Source organism: Capricornis sumatraensis, chromosome 6 (assembly GCF_032405125.1).
Source record: "Capricornis sumatraensis isolate serow.1 chromosome 6, serow.2, whole genome shotgun sequence".
Taxonomy (NCBI): Eukaryota; Metazoa; Chordata; class Mammalia; order Artiodactyla; family Bovidae; genus Capricornis; species Capricornis sumatraensis.
In genome coordinates this window covers 80,170,573-80,188,651 of record NC_091074.1, presented here as the reverse complement: position 1 = coordinate 80,188,651, position 18,079 = coordinate 80,170,573, and the positions used below count along the sequence as shown (strand labels likewise).

Below are 18,079 nucleotides of genomic sequence, written 5' to 3'. Positions count from 1 at the left end.
GGGCATGGCAAAGGCTCCCCTTCCCTCCCACCTACTGCACCTGGGGGTGCCTCCAACTTGCACAGCCGCAGTAGGGCTTGGGAAGATTCCTCATCTCCCTTAAGTGCATCACATCTTTTTGTGAGCTAAGTTACTACCTTAACAGAACCCCAGAAAGTGCCAGTCTAACGGAGATGCTAGATAGTCTTGTGAACTAAAATTCATAACCAATGAATGGAGAAGGGAAAACCCCTGATGTACTGTCATTAAACTAGGAGAAATATTTTTTTCCAATAAAGTTCTTATACTAATTGATAATTTCCATCTTACTTCAAACATCTCTCATAATTTGCCCCCTTTCTTTCCTACTGCTATCCTGGTTGTCCAGGACCTCATCAACACAAATTGATCTTACTAACTAGCTTTACAATCTCCATTCTTTTCTTCCTCCAAGCCATCCTAAGTACAATCAAACGACCTTCCCCTAATGCTAATTTCAACACATTTAGCAATTCCTACTCTTGACTCCTCATTGCTTGCACGATAAAATTCAAAATCTGATATTCAAGCTCTTTTTTATTCTTCCTTACTCCCCCATCCCAGGAGAAGTTACAAAGAAACTGGACATCACCTCCAGTGCTCCCCAGATTCTTCTATCATTCTTATATCAAAGTCTAATGCGAGCACAAGGACTGGGGACATTCAGATGTCCTTGAACTCTGGGGGAGAGATGCTATTTACATTAGGGGTTTCTAGATAGGCTTCAGCTTCTACCTTTGATGTTCTCGAATGCACAGATGCACTAGTTATATGCAAACCAATATGGCTGCCCACCATTGGATTGCTTCATGTGGTCAGTCACTGTGAGACCCAGCTAGGAACCTCCAGACAGATGACGATAAGTTAATGAAATCCAGAGAAACAATGAACCAACATCAGAAGATGCAAAACGCACCCTGACAATTGTGGAACAATCTGTTCTGATGGGAACACCAGGGTGTGCGCAAAAGAATGGCGATGGTGAAAAGTAAGTCATCACCCTTCAAAGCCAGTAGGTTAAAACAGGGAAAGTCTAACAAGAGAAACGGCACTGCCTTTAACGAGAAAAAAATGGCTAAGGAGGTAGAGAATGCAGAGGAAGAGAAATCCAAATCCTCGGGAAGAATATGCATCTGTCTTCTTGTTCTCCTTCTGGAAGAAAACACACAACTATTAATACTGTGTTGCAGTGCCGTCACGCCAGACACCTATCACTCCTGCCTGAAGCAATAAAAACAACCTCTGAGACTGCCAGAACAAAAACACTTTTAAAAAATGAAATATCATGGCTTTTTCACAAATTCTGCAAAAGCAACAACAGCAGTTCACATCTTTCCTGCACTGACCCTTCCATGAAGCTTTGCCCACATCTGTAGCCAATGTTGACCATGGCCTTCTCTTACCATACAAGTTTCTGACACCCTGAACCCTTAAGAAATATGACTGGGGTTGACCTTCTTCCCAACTTGACTATAAGCTTCTCAGTGATGAGAATCATTACTTTTCCTCCTTCTCTCTTCTACTTTACCTTCCCTCAAGCATCCCCTAAGCTCCCAGCCTAGAAGGTACTTGAGAAATACCAATACTGTCAGTTAATTTAAATTGAAAACGTTAAAAGAAATTTGAAAATTCCCTTTCTTTTCTCTAGATATTCCCTCTACCCTTAATTTCCTCTATTCCTTCTTCTAGCAAACGTCATGCTTTCCAAACAACCTTTCTTTCTCTTTCTTGCCAGGCAACCTATAATCACTCCCGACACTCATGTAGAGTTGATTCTTGGTTTGTGGTTAAGAGTCGGAGCTCTTTCTCCAATCTTTGTTTGAAGATGTGATGATTTACATGGAAGTCTTTGGCTCTGTGTTCTTACAAGATCATCTTGCCCGTCTGGACGAATCCCTGATGGTCCTTTCTCATTTACCTCCTTCAAATGTTTAAAGGTTGTCTTGCTTAATCGCTTCACTCCAACCCAGCCGTTAATGACCACCTTCAATCCTAACCATCAATCCTAAGTCCTCTCTAAGATCATTAGCCTCCTTCACAAGTTAGGGACAAGTCTCAGTATTGCCTACAGCCCACTTATAAGAAAGTATGCACTTCTATCCTAGGCACGGTTGTGATACCACAGTAATTTTCTTATTATATATCAAGCTTATTAGTCCTTTCTCCAACACATGCTGGTCTCTTACCCCTTCTTCCCTGTCTTGCCCACCCCCTAATCCCTCTCCCCCCATCCAATTTACCCAGCAGGTTTATTCTTGCTTTGGCCAGCTTATTGTTTCAATGTGATTATGAAGTTGCTGGGCTTGAATACACAGTTTATTAATTTCCAGGCATTCACAATGTCTCCCTGTTAAGCAGAATATACGTAGGTATTCATGTGTCTAGCTGTGGTAACTAACACTCTTGGAGTCTGCAGGCTTGCTGGTAACAAAAAAGATGGAGTCAAGGTTAATTTGTGTTACTAGACATTGTTTTAGAGATATCAGGAATGCTAGACTCCAACTTCGGCGTTTGACAGGTTGGAAAATAGGTAGAACAGGGTAATGACCAGGGTCATAGAGCTGCTCAACAGAGGAACTGGGGTGACAGCTCAGAGCTCTCATTTTCCAGTCCACCAGGAACCTTATCCTCCTATCTGTCCCTTTACAAGAGCTCATATATGTGAAAACTCAGGATGGATGTCCACATACAGCCAAAATGCCTCACAGACCTGTGAACACACTTACACTGAGAAGATGGGGAGGTACTATCTACGTAACTTACAACACTGAGACCGTGCTATGAAAATAATAGTAAAACTGCTATAATGAGTTTAAATTCGAATTCAAAGAGACCCCACTACTCATCCTGCCTGGATTGCATTCCTCCCCATAGCACACAGTTTTAAAAGATGGTTAGATTTCCCAAAGCACCTGGTTGAGTTCATCATACGATTTCCCTTTAATTCGACCAACAGAAAATCAATCCCTGAATTCTGTGAAAATAGCTTTTTCATACATCTCTGCACACACAGTCACACACACGTATAAAACATTGGCAGCAGGTACTTTTAATTTGCTGGAAAATATTTCTAAGAAGTCAAACAGCTCTAACCCAATGAGCACGCCCTCCGATTGGCTGGCCAGACCAGCTGAGGGACCTGATTGGTCCTTGATCCTGAGGACCGATAAGAACGGCTATAAAATCCCTGGGTGCAGCTCTTGGGCCCCCAGTTTGCAAAAGCCAGAGGTGCAAGAAGCAGCGATTGCAGCAGCAACAACAGCAGCAGCAGCAAAAAGCGCCAGCGGAAGCAACATCAGCAGCAGCAACAACAGAAAAATCCTCATCAAATCCTCACCTAGGTTCTCAGTGTATCCAGATCCACATCTTCACTCAAGCCGGGAGAGGGAAAGAGGAAAGGGGGGGAGGAAAAAAAAAAACCCCAGCAACTTAGCGGAAACTTCTCAGAGAATGCTCCAAAACTCAGCAGTGCTTCTGGTGCTGGTGATCAGTGCTTCTGCAACCCATGAGGCGGAGCAGAATGATTCTGTGAGCCTCAGGAAATCCCGGGTGGCAGCTCAGAACTCAGGTAAGCGGCAAACCCAGGACCGGTTTCTCCCGCAAGGAGCTGTCCTCATTTGCCTCTCGCTTTTGCAACTGTGTCTGTGACGGCTGATCTTGATAATAAATGTGCTGCATGCCTGAAGGCAATAGACTGCCAGTGTAATCCAATAGCCTTAGGAAGTGGAGCTCCTTTGTTTAATAAATGGCATGCAACTAACGAAGAAGCTGGGCGCTCTGCTGAGGGTATTTCATTGCATAAGCCTAGCCTGATTGCCTGAAATCTGGCACGTACCCTCTTGGTGGGGAGGGGGGGGGGACGGGGGGAGGGGGCGGGGGAGAGGCTTGAATGTTGGCATGCTTCAAAGCGCTCTCTATACTTTCCAGAAGCCGAAGCTGATCTTGAGGTGAGACGTGACTTGTCTGATGCTGCTCCTCTTCCTTCACCCTAAAGACCCCATAACTTGACTTCCTTGGCCCTTCAGGGAACACACAGAAAGCTCCCTCTGCAGAGCTATTTACCGAGCCATAGCCCTCCAGTCTGATAAATTCAGGGCAGATTTACAGAAAACCCTACACATCCCACCCCCACCCCCACCCCACTCCCCGCCCCCGACACTGCTGCTTCTGTCTGTACCTGCTCTCTCAGGGCTCCATTCAGTCCCCACGCAGCCCCGTGGCCAGGGAGCCCCCTCGTAAAAAAGTGTTTGTGAAAGGTAGCAGCTATTTCTGCAACGGGGCGGGGGTCTCGCTCTAGTCCTGACTCCCGGATCAGTCAATTGTGTATTATCTTAGCCTCTAAAGGAAAAGAGTCCTCAGGAAGCCGGCATTGACACCTCTGCCTTTGGACTTGGCTTGTCCATCTTGCTTGCCTTCCATGCCGGCTCGCTCTCTCTCTCTGCCCCCACCCCGCCCCGCCCCGACTGTCAGCAAAGATGGGCTCGCAGGTGTTGCACGCCGCTCCCCTCGAAAGAGCACAGGTCCCTGCCGAGAGGAGGGCTTTGGTTCACTTCCTTTTGTACTTAGTTGCTATAGAGATGCCGTGATTCACAATTCCAGCTTGCCTAAAACAATAGCAACCCTAATGCATATTAAAACTGCTTTAAGCAAAGTTATAATTTGAACCCGTGGAAATATATAATTAGGGAAATGACTTGTAACATCCCAGAGGCTGCGGGGGGCGGGGGAGGGGGGCCTGGGGGGGAGGGGCCGCCTAACCGAAACGTGCTTTTGATCTCAGAGGAGACTCCTATGGTATGAAGGCTGCAGATCGTTTCTCGATGAGCTGCCTGCCAGAACACCACTCCCCCCGCCCCCCCCCCCCCGCTTCTGTAGGAGAGAAATTACTTTTATGGGAGATCTTATCCACAATGTAGAAAGCCTCATGCAAGTTCTTTGCGGTTTTCTTTCCGCCTTACACAAGGGGGTGCCTTGGCCTTGTTATTCTACACCTGTGTTTCTCTCTTTTTTTAAAAAAAAAATGGCTTTTAATATAAGAGAGATTATACATACCTCTAAGCACTGTCCTATGGTGGGGGGTTGGGATGAAACATGAAAGGATCAGATTTCTTTCTGCCAATAGGAAGGTAAGTTAAACGCCCTAAATCAGAAGAGTCTCCAAGTGGACTCCTAACAAGTTCTTCTCTGCCATTTAGACCAAATGTCCATGCTTATTGGGGTTTCCCTGGTGGCACAGATGATAAAGAATCTGCCTGTCAATGCAGGAAACATGGGTTCAGTCCCTGGTTCGGGAAGATCCCCTGGAGAAGGAAATGACAAACCACTCCAGTATTCTTGCCTGGAAAATCCCATGTACAGAGCAACCTGACAGGCTACAGTCAGAGGGTCACAAAGAGTCAGACCCAATTGAGCACGCACACGCACACACGCATGTCCATGCTTATTACCCTGGAGTGTATTTTTTGGAAGCCAGATGGACTCCCTGGCCTTTCCTCCTCCTAAACTTGCCCACCCATCACTGCCTTCCCAGGCTTTCAGCCTTTAGGACGTGACCTTGGATTCTGCAGAGTTCCTTCAAGAACTGTGTATGCCTGATCTTCCAACCTTACTTCTCCAACCACCAAAACTCTATGGGATGGTGAGACCAAGAGTGTGCCTCCAAGGGAAAACTCATTCCCACTCCTCCAAGTGCTCTGGTTCTTATAAGCAAAAGGAGTCCCCTCTCTCCTTCACCCCATACACCACTCTGAATGGGTCTTTCTGCTGGCCCCATCACAGACTCCCAGGAGAAGTTTTTCTCGCCCCTTTGTCTTTGAATTTTGCCACCACAACACCATGATCTGTCCAGAGCATCCTCACCATTTGACCCAGATTGGATGGATTTGTCTCTTTCAGCTGAAGTGGTTCGCTGCCTCAACAGCGCACTGCAGGTTGGCTGTGGAGCTTTTGCATGCCTGGAAAACTCCACCTGTGACACAGATGGGATGTACGACATCTGTAAATCCTTCTTGTACAGCGCTGCTAAATTTGACACTCAGGTAATAAGACCTTGACCCCTGCTCCCACTGGTTATGTGTTGTTAACAGTGTATGAGACTATTGTTCTTCGGACCCAGTCTTGTAGGGAACCAGCTCTGCTTCTCAGCCTCCCTACTCTAAATTATCATCTCTAACGTGTGTACACACACACACACACACACACACACACACTGTGGGCCAAGAAATAGGTTCTATATAAGCCACTCTCCACCCACTCTAATGCACAATTGTAACACGCTGACAGAGGCTGTCTTATAAGGGAGGGGTGATGAGCAGAAAATCTTTGCTTCTTCAAGAGGAAATAAAAATGTTCTAACAAAGAATCTCTTCTCACTATATAAGCCAGCATACTAGCTTGCTTGTTTATTTACTAGCTTGTGATTTGAGTTATCAAATCTCAATCCAGAGAATACAAAGCCATACTCTGGCTATTTTTAGGCTGCAGAGTGGTTGGTTATGGTTCATCTCTTTTTGTCATCTCATTTCATTTCTATGGAGCTCAATTCTCAAGGTAGTCTAAGGGAATAGGGTTTAAAAAAAAAAAATCTTGACTGCAGCCTACAATTCTCTTATTACAAGGACATTTAGAGGGCTGGCTTCCCTGGTGTCTCAGTGGTAAAGAATCTGCCTGCGATGCAGAAGATGCAGGAGATGAGGGTCCAGTCCCTGGGTCAGGAAGATCCCTTGGAGGAGGGCATGGCAACCCACTCCAGTATTCTTGCCTGGAGAATCAATCTCATGGACAGAGGAACTTGGCAGGCTACAGTCCATGGGGTCATAAGAGTTGGACACGACTGAAGTGACTGAGCATGCATGCACATAGAGGGCCATCTACCATCCAGTCTGGGGTTAAAGTTAGGGGTTAAGGGTTGGGGTTAGAGACAGTGCCAAGGCATGCCCCCTTAAGTTCTACATACTGTAGGCACTGTCCTGTCTGTTCATCTCAAGCTAAAGTTTGTCTTCTTGCCCCCCTCCTTCCTCGGCAGGGAAAAGCATTTGTCAAAGAGAGCTTAAAGTGCATCGCCAATGGGGTCACCTCCAAGGTCTTCCTGGCCATTCGGAGGTGCTCCACTTTCCAGAGGATGATTGCCGAGGTCCAGGAGGAGTGCTACAGCAAGCTGAACGTGTGCAGTGTCGCCAAGCGGAACCCGGAAGCCATCACAGAAGTCGTCCAGCTCCCTAATCATTTCTCCAACAGGTACAGATGAATCCGCTTTTTGGCAGTTGTGGGGGAGGAGGGAGTGGTTGACTGGCAGAGCCAGATACAGAGGGGTTAAATTGCCACAGTCGTGCTCTTATTTTAGCTTGCAGTCTTCCCAGCTTTTGCAGGAAAAAATATGTTTGTGATTGTCTGTGACAGCTTAGGCAGCCTGGACTTTTTTTTTCACCGTTGTAGAAAAGTCTTTCCATGCATCTAATAGAAAACTTCATCCACAGCATCCCTGGGTGCATTGTCTTGAAGGGAATTATGAAGTTTATGGAAACAAGCTTTTGAGACATCCAGTTGGGCTGAAATCATGACTAGGCAAAGTACAATGGGTCATCATGAAAACCTTAGTCAAATGTCACCAACAGGCTTCTAAAACTGCATGTATTTTGAGTCAGTCTGAAGTCCACTCAGATATTTCACTGGGTATCCCAGAGCGAGCCATCTCACTTCAGCGGGACTCAAATTTCCTTTGGGAAAAGTGAAATGGCTGGACTAGATGATTCCTATGTTCCCGTCCAGGTCTGTCATCCCATTCCTCTAGTCCAGGGTTTCCTGGAATGGTTTTCTGCTGATTCCCTGGATCCCATATTCATCTTAGTATTTGACAGTGAGCCCAAGCCACTGAGCTAGTAATATCTGAGCATCACGCCCTTCTGCATCCTTGACTCACTGTCTTTACCAGCCAGGAGTGAGCACCTAAGACATGAGATGGCAGACATGCTCATTCCATGGTCTAGAAAGCTTTCTGGCAAGACCTGGGCCTCATCATCCATGATCAAGTTCAGAGGTGCTAATGGGGCCAGCATGGAAGTATGGCAGGGACAATGCAAACCAGTCAAGTTCGGCCTCCTGTGATGGTGCACAGCCTAAAACTTGACTCTGAGTCCTGAAGGGCTATTATTCTCTGATTCTCCAGTCAACTCTGCACATATTCACAAAGATCAGACCCTATGAGTTACTCTGACCACAAGACAGCTAACACAGCCTTACCAGATTGATTTCCTAGCCAGAGGCTGCCTCCCTTCTTCAGAGAGTCCTTAATAACCTAGTCCTTCTGGGGCTTACCATTAAGTTAGTCATTTATACGTGGTAGCCCTAGTAGTAAGGAACCTGCCTGCCAGTGCAGGAGATGTAAGAGTCACGGATTCAATCCCTGGGTCAGGATGATCCCCCGGAGGAGGACACGGCAATCCATTGCAGTATTCTTGGCCAGAGAATCCCATGGACAGAGGAGCCTGGTGGGCTACTGTCCATAGGGTCACACAGAGTCAGACATGACTGAAGTGATTTAGCATGCACACACGCTGGAAAATGGAAAAGTAGCTCCTCCTTAGGGAAAGGCTGAGGCCTCTGACATTAAGCTTTGTAAATTTCTAATTCACCCTGACTACAGATCACTGCACTTCAGAACCTCATGTCAGTTTATAAAAGTCATGTGTTCAGTCTTTGGAAGTGACTCTGTCATGGTCCTAACTGATGTTCTGAGAACAGGAAAGTCAAATTCATCATTTATCTCAAGTGGCCTGTCTCTTTATATTGACATTAGTCTTAATATTCTCCTAGGAAGATTCTTATTACATCTGGAGAGGGGAAAAAAAAAAAATCAGTCTGATACTTGGAGATTCTTCACCCTAAGGAAAAGAAGTAAAGACTGCTAGGTTTGACACGGGCTAGGGAGCAGGGGGACCTAATGGACATGAACTTGAGCAAATTCCGGGAGATAGTGGAGGACACGGAAGTCTGGCATGCCGCAGTCCATGGGGTCATAAAGAGTTACGCACAACTTAGTGACTCAATAACAACATCAAGGACTAAATATGTGTTTGTGTGGTAACTGTGGGCAGGAATATGTTAGTATAGCCATTATCAGTTTTAATCTTTAAGGGTCCAAAGACAGTTCATAATCTATAATATGGCATGTGGCCAATTTTGAGACACTACTCACGTCTCTGATTCAACTGAGGTAGCGTCTTTCATTATGAAGCCAGAGCTCTTAGAGAAAGGAGAATAGAGATTGTGGACTTGTGATACTAAGAATCTAAGAAGAGACTAGAAATAGGAGTTTTTAAATTTAGTTTCTTTTCTTTTCTTTTTTTTTTTCTTTTTGGCCGCACTGTGCAGTATGTAGGATTTTAGTTCCCTGACCAGGGATGAAACCCACGACCCCTGCAGTGGAAGCTGAGTCTTAACCACAGGACCACCAGGGAAGCCCAGTAATAGGAATGTTTAAGCAGGCCCTTATTCTTTTCAACAGATGTCTTCTTTTCACCTTTAGAAAGTGGTCACACAGAACCTGGTTATCATCCTCTCTCATCTTAAAAGAATTACCTTTATTAGGGAAAACAGTCATTCTCTTGAAGACTAGAATCTTCCATGCAACTGTACCTTTCCCCAATTATTTGACTTCAACTGGCTAGTATTATTCCTGCTCAGAACTAGAGATTTCCGGTTCCATGCTGGGCTTTGGTTTGCTCTATTTAAGCTTCTCACTCTCCTGACACATCCTGCTTTCCCAGCCTCTGTCCCACCATAGATACACAGTAAGTTGTGCCAACTGGCACAGAATTGTGAAAGGAAGTAGTTACAGGTTCATTCCACCTTCCTGTGACTTATCTAGCATGAGATTTGGGCCTGGGAGAATCCAAAACCCTGTGACTGGACCAGGAGCCAGAACAGGGAACTTTTCCATGAGAGAAATGGGCTTAGAAGAGGAAGAATAGCTGGAGTTTCCCCCTGCCTGGATTTGCAAACTATATTTTCAACAAGGAGGGAAGCTAGCAAAATTGATCAGGCAGGTTGGGCAGCTATGAGATTTGAGAAGAAATTGGACCATTCCAGATCCAGAGTGGGAAAACTGACAAAGCTTCCAACTCTCTAGGGCATGGATAGGGAACAGGAAACAGAAGAATAATATTGATCAAGGGAAACAAAGGACTATTTATAAACCTTCACACAGAATGTTCCTAGGCAGTATGTGTGTATTTGGGTAAGCATGGCTGAAACAGTAGCTATGGAGAATATCTGATCTTATTCTTTACCAAGAAAATAAAGTCACTGATGGACTTTTCAAAGGGGAAGCAAGAAACATGCTTTAAAGGGTACTTCCAGGCTGAGGGGAGAGGAGGAGGTCATCCCAGGTAGCTTAGTGGTAAAGAATCCCCCAGACAATGTAGGAGCCACGGGAGATGCAGGTTCAATCCCTGGATGAGGGAGATCCCCTGGAGGAGGAAATGGAAACTCACTCCAGTATTCTCGCCTGGAGAATCCCATGGACAGAGAGAAGCCTGGCAGGCTACAGTCCATGGTGTCACAAAACACTGGATACAACTGAGCGACGGAGCACACACCCATCAGGCTGGGTGATCAGGATTTTACCCGCCAGATCTTGGGAGTACCTCCCACCGCCTCACCCCATAAAGATGACAGAAGGGATTGTCTTAAATTGTTTTAACTCTCCTTGCAAAGGATGGTCCTTAAACAAATCTGCACTATTTTTTTGTTGCTATTGTTAAATTGAGAAGGAATGTATATATCAAACCTCAGAAACATAAAATGTCATAGCTAGAACTGACCATAAAGGTTATCTAGGCTAACTGTCTCGTTTTAGTAATTAAAGAACAGACCAAGAGAGGGGGTGACTTGCTGAAGGTCATACAGCTAGCGAATGACAGTGTTGAGCCTAAAATTCACACAGCTCCAAGCCAAGCTCTTTGATTTCCACTTCAAAAATGGCAGCAGGTAAAACCTGTAGGAGATAGCCACCACAGTCTAAAAATGGAATACCAAACAGAATACAATAAATGTAGCCCCTGGTGATCAACAATTAAAGCTGTGTACATTCTCTCCTCAAAGAGAAGGCACATCTCACCAATAGCTATAGTAGCATCAAGATTCGATACAAGATGGTGATCCAGAAATACGTGCCAAGTGCTAAATCAACTTTTTCTGGGGACACGATTTCTTCAGTTACCTCACTGAGGTGGCTTACAGATAGGAAAGATCTGTCTCAATCACCCACAACCCCAGAGGTCAATGCCATATTCCAGCCCTTAATGAAGAGGTGTAGGGTTAACCTTTTGCTTGCTCAGGCAAATGGTGTCGACATCAAGGCAGTCTCATAGGTTTCCCACACTTGCAGGAGCTGCTGCTGGAGCCATGGACATTTTCTATTCGAAGGAGCTCTCTTAGCCTACCCTTGTTTAGTTAACAAGCTCCATGGGAGAGGCTAAGGGTAGATTTGGGGGGAGTTGCTAAGAGCAATCAGGCTGGCCAGTGTCATCCTCAAGAAGCACTAAGAACAGGTGGCCTATTGGGGTTAGCAGAGAAAGCAACAGTAAAAGTAGGTGTTTTCAGAGTTGGAGAGCAGGTGTTTGGACAAAACGGGACCAGAGGAACACATAAATGGCCTTAAAGAGGTAAGGCTAGTTACAGAAGCTTAGTTCCTTTACTGGTGTTGGACTTTTCATCCAAACTAGAGTCTTCAGTGTTGCCCTAAGGGAAGATCATCTTTTCCAGCCCATTTGGAAGACCATTAAGTATGAACAGTTCTTTCTAGAAATGGAAACATTAACTTCTAAGTTATAAAGTCCATGTTGCAGGGAGTGGGGGTGAGGGAGGGAGTGGGGTGAGGGAGGGAGTGGTGGGCAGGAAGGTGAGGGGTCACAAACCTTCTTCTCTAGGATCTGAAACACTCTGTGAAATAGACAAAGAGATCCAGGAAACCACATCCTAGCAGAGCACAAGAGATGCCTGGGGATCTATGTGGGTGTGGAGATGTCTACTTTGTTCATACAAAGTAGTCTATTCTCACTTTTTCCAAAACCACTTCTCTCCCCATTTCCCCATCCAAGCAAGATCTGCTTTGACTCATGTGCTTTATAATTCCGAAGGGTTGGAAAATGTATCTCTGTGCCAGGGAGTCCCAATTTTAACAACAGCTGGATATAATCCTCCTTCACAGAAGAGGTGGAGCCAGGACTGTATCCAAGACCCAGACACTCCCTGTGTCCCCAGCTTCATTCTGCTTCCTCACAGAAGGGTGATGGCTTTGCTTCATATTCCACTCTATTTACTGTACATCCTTGAAAGGACCTCTGGAGGTGGGGGGAGGGATAAGTTATTCTGGAAAGATGTTTGATCCTGTGTTCTGTGAGGTGAGTTAAAAATAAACGGGTTTCTTTTCACGGAAGATCGTGGCCTGGCAGTCTTAGGGCTCCTCTGAGGAAAGGGTCTCTCTATGTAAATACTGCAGACCACCAACATCAGGGGGCTTCCCAGGTGGTGGTAGTGGTAAAGAACCCGCGTGCAAATGCAGGAGACACAAGAGATATGGGTTCGATATGTGGGTTGGGAAGATCCCCTGGAGGAAGAAACAGCAACCCACTCCAGTATTCTTGACTGGAAAATCCCATAGACAGAGGAACTTGGTGGACTACAGTCCATAGGGTGGTAAAGAGTTGGACACAGCTGAAGCAACTTAGCATGCACCATCATCAGGAGAGTCCTTTTAGTGAGCACAGAACTGATGGGCTTGACAACTGCCTCCTCAGAATAGAGCAGATGCATCCCAAATCAAATTGGAAAATACCAAAACTGTCTTCCCAACAAATAGGACCAGTAATTTATATGCATTAAATATTAGTTTACTGACAAAAGGTCAATGACAAGGTTCAGGTGTTCTTGATGTCATAAAAGACCCATTTTTTGGTAATTTCCATGCTGTCTAACTCACAGGTAATGATTTTTTTTTAAAAAAACCTGCATCAAAGGGAATATTACCTAAGAATATTTGCTGTGTAACATTTACACAATTGTTTTCACATCTTCTGCACTGCCATCTTATTCATAGAAAAATGTCCTATGACTAAAATGATCAAACCATGTTCTTCATGGAAAAAAAAAATATATATATATATATATGTTAGTTTAATCCTTTCTGAGCCACAATAATTAGCCACAGTATTTCAGATGCTTCAAGAATTCACATCAAAGATGAAGGAAATTTATAACAAACACCAAATTTTTTTGTGAAACTTATGAGAAGACATACAGATAATTTTTTTCTTTAGGGAACTGTGACTTTGGAAAGAACTCTGTTTTGAAAGCTTCATTTCCTCAATGGCCACAAAATAAATGAACAAAGAGACAGTGAGCAGGCAATATGGCCCTAGGACTTGGGCACACGAGGAACACAGAGAATAAGGACACATATCCTGCCTTCAGTAAAGCTTACAGTCTAGTCAGGAAAACAAAACCATCAGTAAACAAGTGATGGTCACCAAATATCTATAAAAACATCCCCCCCAAAAAAAGAAGAGACCAGCAAAAGCTTGAGTGGTGTGAGAAACTTCTTGAAATGATAGAAAGCAAGAACCATTAAGGACCTTCAGCCTTTCTATGTAAATATCCTCATTGCCTGGCATTTGGTCCTCTCACTGCACTATCCCTTTGCAGGAAGACTGAAAATGATTGAGACAATAACCTTCAGAGAGGCTAGCCAAGGGACAGGGAACTCAGACTGAGTAGAAAAATGCATGAGATAACTGAAGACAGGGATCTCCGTTAAAAATTGAAATTTAGGGATTTCCTCGCCAATCCAGTGGTTAGGGCCCCATGTTTCCACTGAGGAACATGGGTTCCATTCCTGACTGGGGAACTAAAATCCCACATGCCACTCAATGTGACCAGAAAAAAAAAAAAAAAAAGAAATTTAGTCAGAATATGCACACATACCATCAAAAAAAGAAAAATTGCAGAGTCACCAAAATAACTGTAAATGATTTCATATGTGTACAGTGACTATTAAAATATAAGTGTGAGTGCTGGGTTACATCATCCATTTGACCAAGTCTCTGCTTCTACGTCTAGCCCACTGGAGGGCTTCTCTGGTAGTTCAGTGGTAAAAAATCCGCCTGCCAATACAGGAGATGCAGGTTTGATCCCAGGGTCAGGAAGATCCTCTGGAGGAGGAAATGGCAACCCACTCCAGTATTCTTGCCTAGAAAATTCCATGGACAGAGAAGCCTGGCGGGCTACAGTCTGTGGGGTCACAAAGAGTTGGACATGACTGAGCAGCTAAGCACACACTAGCCCATTGGATGACCCCAGACAGTCACTTCAGCTCTCCTACCTTAATTTCTTCTCCATAAAAAGAGATGATGAAATAATTGTTAAATTACCTTCACAATCCCCATCAAGCTCCATGATTCTGTTTCTAAAGACTTTAGAACTCACCATGAGCCCACTCTTCAAAGTACAATCTCAATCTCCTAAGCACTAAACATGAACACAGAACCATCTTTACTCTGGGTGGTAACTCAAGGCAGCGCATACACTCACACTAAGAAGATGCTGCATGAAGGTTAGAGGCAAAAGCCACCTTCAGCTGATGCTACCCATGGGTGTTTGGTCTGGCCATTTGGGCTGGGTGTTGGCTGCAGCCCAGATGAAAGCCAAGGTCTTGCCTTGCTCTCACCGAATGACCCCTCTTTCCCAATGCAGATACTATAACAGACTTGTCCGAAGCCTACTGGACTGTGACGAAGACACAGTCAGCACCATTAGAGACAGCCTGATGGAGAAAATTGGCCCCAACATGGCCAGCCTCTTTCACATCCTGCAGACGGATCACTGTGCCCATACACACCAGCGAGCTGACTTCAACAGGAGGCGTGCCAATGAGCCACAGAAGCTGAAAGTCCTCCTCAGGAACCTCCGAGGTGAGGTGGCCTCTCCCTCCCACATCAAACGCACCTCCCAGGAGAGTGCCTAGCCGGGGAGAGGCAATCACAGCCTCAGCAAACTACGATCGTTTTAAGGGTGTTTACGCACCAACGTTGAGTGTACTGTGCCTGGTTTGATTTTTTTTTTTAAGTAGTTCCTATTTTCTATCCCCCTCCCCTTAAAGAAAAATTGCATGAAACTAGGCTTCTGTAATCAATTTCTCAACATTTTGCAATGGCAGCATTCCCACCAATAGAACATATGTGATCTCTATGCCTCTCCTCGGGAGAAAGTGGCCTCTTTTATCACTTCCCTCCACTCGGTCTTTTCCCAGCTCCCCTCCAATAACTCTCAAACACAAAACATTCACATAACTCCCCAGACATTGTCATTTGAAGATGCGGAGCCCTTTAGAATGGTTGCCCCAGTAGAGTTAGCTGATAAGAAGCAACTTAATTTAAATGCATGTCTTAAACAAACGCTCATAAAGATGCTCAGTGGAATTCGTGTTATGAATCTGTGCTGGCCATGGACGAATATGAATGTCATATTTGAGTTCTTGATCTCTCATGAGCTAGTGTCTTATGGTCTTGATCCTCAGTGTCTAATTTCCTTCCCAACACATTTACCAAATTGCTCGAGCCTGGCTCTCCAACCAGACTTGGAGCCTGCATCTTCTTGCATTGAATGAAAAACAAAAAGCTAACATCTCTAAGTACTGTAACTGCTCAGAGCTTTAAAAGTATCTTTAACAATTGTCTTAAAACCAGAGAATCTTAAGGTCTAACTGTGGAATATAAATAGGTGAAAACTAATGTACTGTACATAAATTCCAGAGGACTCTGCTTAAACAAAGCAGTATATAATAACTTTATTGCATATAGATTTAGTTTTGTAACTTAGCTTTATTTTTCTTTTCCTGGGAATGGAATAACTGTCTCACTTCCAGATATCCACATAAATGCTCCTTGTGGCCTTTTTTATAACTAAGGGGGTAGAAGTAGTTTTACTCAACATCAAAACTTAAGATGGGCCTGTATGAGATAGGAAAAAAAAAAAAAAAACCAACAGGTTTATCTGAAGGACCCCAGGCAAGATGTTAATCTCCCAGCCCACCTCAACCCAGAGGCTACTCTTGACTTAGACCTATCCTGAAACAGCTCTGTCACATCCAGCTGAGAATTACAGGAGCCAGAAAGAGCAACCCTTTGAGCTTGGGCCACTTAAGAGTGTGATCGGGCCTGCTATGCCTTGGGAAGTGGCAGTTCTTGACTTGTCACCTTTCATCAGTGCCTGGTTCTCTGGCAACATGATGATGGGGTAGGAGGCTTTCCATGAACTCAATCAGGAATGAGTCAATCAGCCTTTGGGTCTTTAGTTCGGGGGACTTGGGGCTGAGGGGGTATAAGTAACCCTGGGTTGTCCAGCCTTAATAAACTCCTCTTATTACATTTTTGTCCTGTAGCACGCTGCCTTGCCGAAGTAGTCCTGGCAGCCGGGCCATCTCTGTATAGGATTGCAAAAAAAGAGAAAAAAACAAAAAAAACAAAAAAAAAAAGAAAAAAAAAAGAGGGAAAAACAGAGCTGGCGGTTTGATCCTTTCTGCCATGATGTTTACAAGATGGCGACCACCAAAGCCAAATGATTAACCTAGCTATGAACAACAGTAGTTTCTCAGGGTCACTGTCCTTGAACCCAACAGTCCCTTAGGAGCGTCACTGCCCACCAAAGGTCAATGTCGAGAGAGGAAGAGGGAGGAGGGGTAGGACTGTAAGGGCCACTCCAAACTCGCTTAGGTAGAAACCACTGGTGCTTGACTCTCACTCAGATGAACTTCCTATCTGTCCGAATCAGAGTGGGAGGGATCCTGGTGGGAGGAGGGAGGGCACATCTCCAGAAAAACGAAAAGCAATACAACTTTACCACAAAGCCTTTAAAACCAGTAACGTGCTGCTCAAGGACCAAGAGCGGATGCAGCAGACCTAGCAGCTGCACAAGCGTGGCTGCTTTTGTCCCCACACAGCCTCTCAGCGTGTTGACATCAGATTGTTAAGAGCATTTTTATACCCAGAACTGCCCCATCCCCAGGTCCCCAAACATATGGATACTGCCTTAGCCTCTTGGAAATCAGGTAGATCATATTCTAAGTTGATTCTCCCTCACCCTCCACCACCCCTCCCCACCCCAAACCTGCCCCCAGGCAAGGCTGGCTTCTCCAAACCAGAAAAGCTATTCAAGTTTTGTGTGTTATGTCCATTTCGCACTAAGCCAGGATCCCAATGCAACAAATAGTTTATGAGTATTCCTAGCGAAATTCTCTCTTACTTCAGTCCAGTGGATTCTCTTTGATTTGCTGTGACCTCTTCAAACCGTGGTACCCCCTCCTTTTCTCCCCACGATAATATTTATATATGTATCTATAATACATATATCTACACATATGGAAAGAAGCAGTTCTCACAATATTGCTAATGTTTTGCATCTCTTCTCCTTCCATCCTACTCCCTCCAATTCCCCCTTCAACTTCCAAAGCTTTGTCTTGTGTTTGCTGCACAGAGTGATTTGGGGGGCTGACCTAGACCAGTTTGCATGATTCTTCTCTTGTGATTTGGTTGCACTTTAGACATTTTTGTGCCATTATATTTGCATTATGTATTTATAATTTAAATGATATTTAGGTTTTTGGCTGAGTACTGGAATAAACAGTGAGCATATCTGGTATATGTCATTATTTATTGTTAAATTACATTTTTAAGCTCCATGTGCATATAAAGGTTATGAAACATATCATGGTAATGACAGATGCAAGTTATTTTATTTGCTTATTTTTATAATTAAAGATACCATAGCATAATATGAAGCCTTTGGTGAATTCCTTCTAAGATAAAAAATAATAATAATAAAGTGTTATGTTTTATTGTTTTTTTTTTCCCCTATGTCTTTCATTGTTATTCTTTAAAAATTTCTTGAATGAGACTTTCTGAACATGAGGTGAATGGCTGATTAGTTTCTTTACAGTTGCTGATGAAATGCCAATATGTAAATGAACATAGTTTAAAATCAACATTTTCCAAATCTCCTTAAAACCATT

General features: G+C 44.3%; 1 protein-coding gene across 1 annotated transcript; it reads left to right on the top strand.

Annotated features, from left to right (window-relative positions):
• Positions 1-3,258: 3,258 nt before the first annotated feature.
• On the top strand, positions 3,259-17,838 carry STC1 (stanniocalcin 1). The gene is made up of 4 exons (XM_068973687.1): positions 3,259-3,586; positions 5,914-6,056; positions 7,043-7,254; positions 14,767-17,838. Exons 1-4 carry the CDS (start codon positions 3,469-3,471, stop codon positions 15,035-15,037), a joined length of 744 nt encoding a protein of 247 aa, XP_068829788.1. The 5' UTR covers positions 3,259-3,468; the 3' UTR covers positions 15,038-17,838.
• The last annotated feature ends 241 nt before the right edge of the window (positions 17,839-18,079 follow it).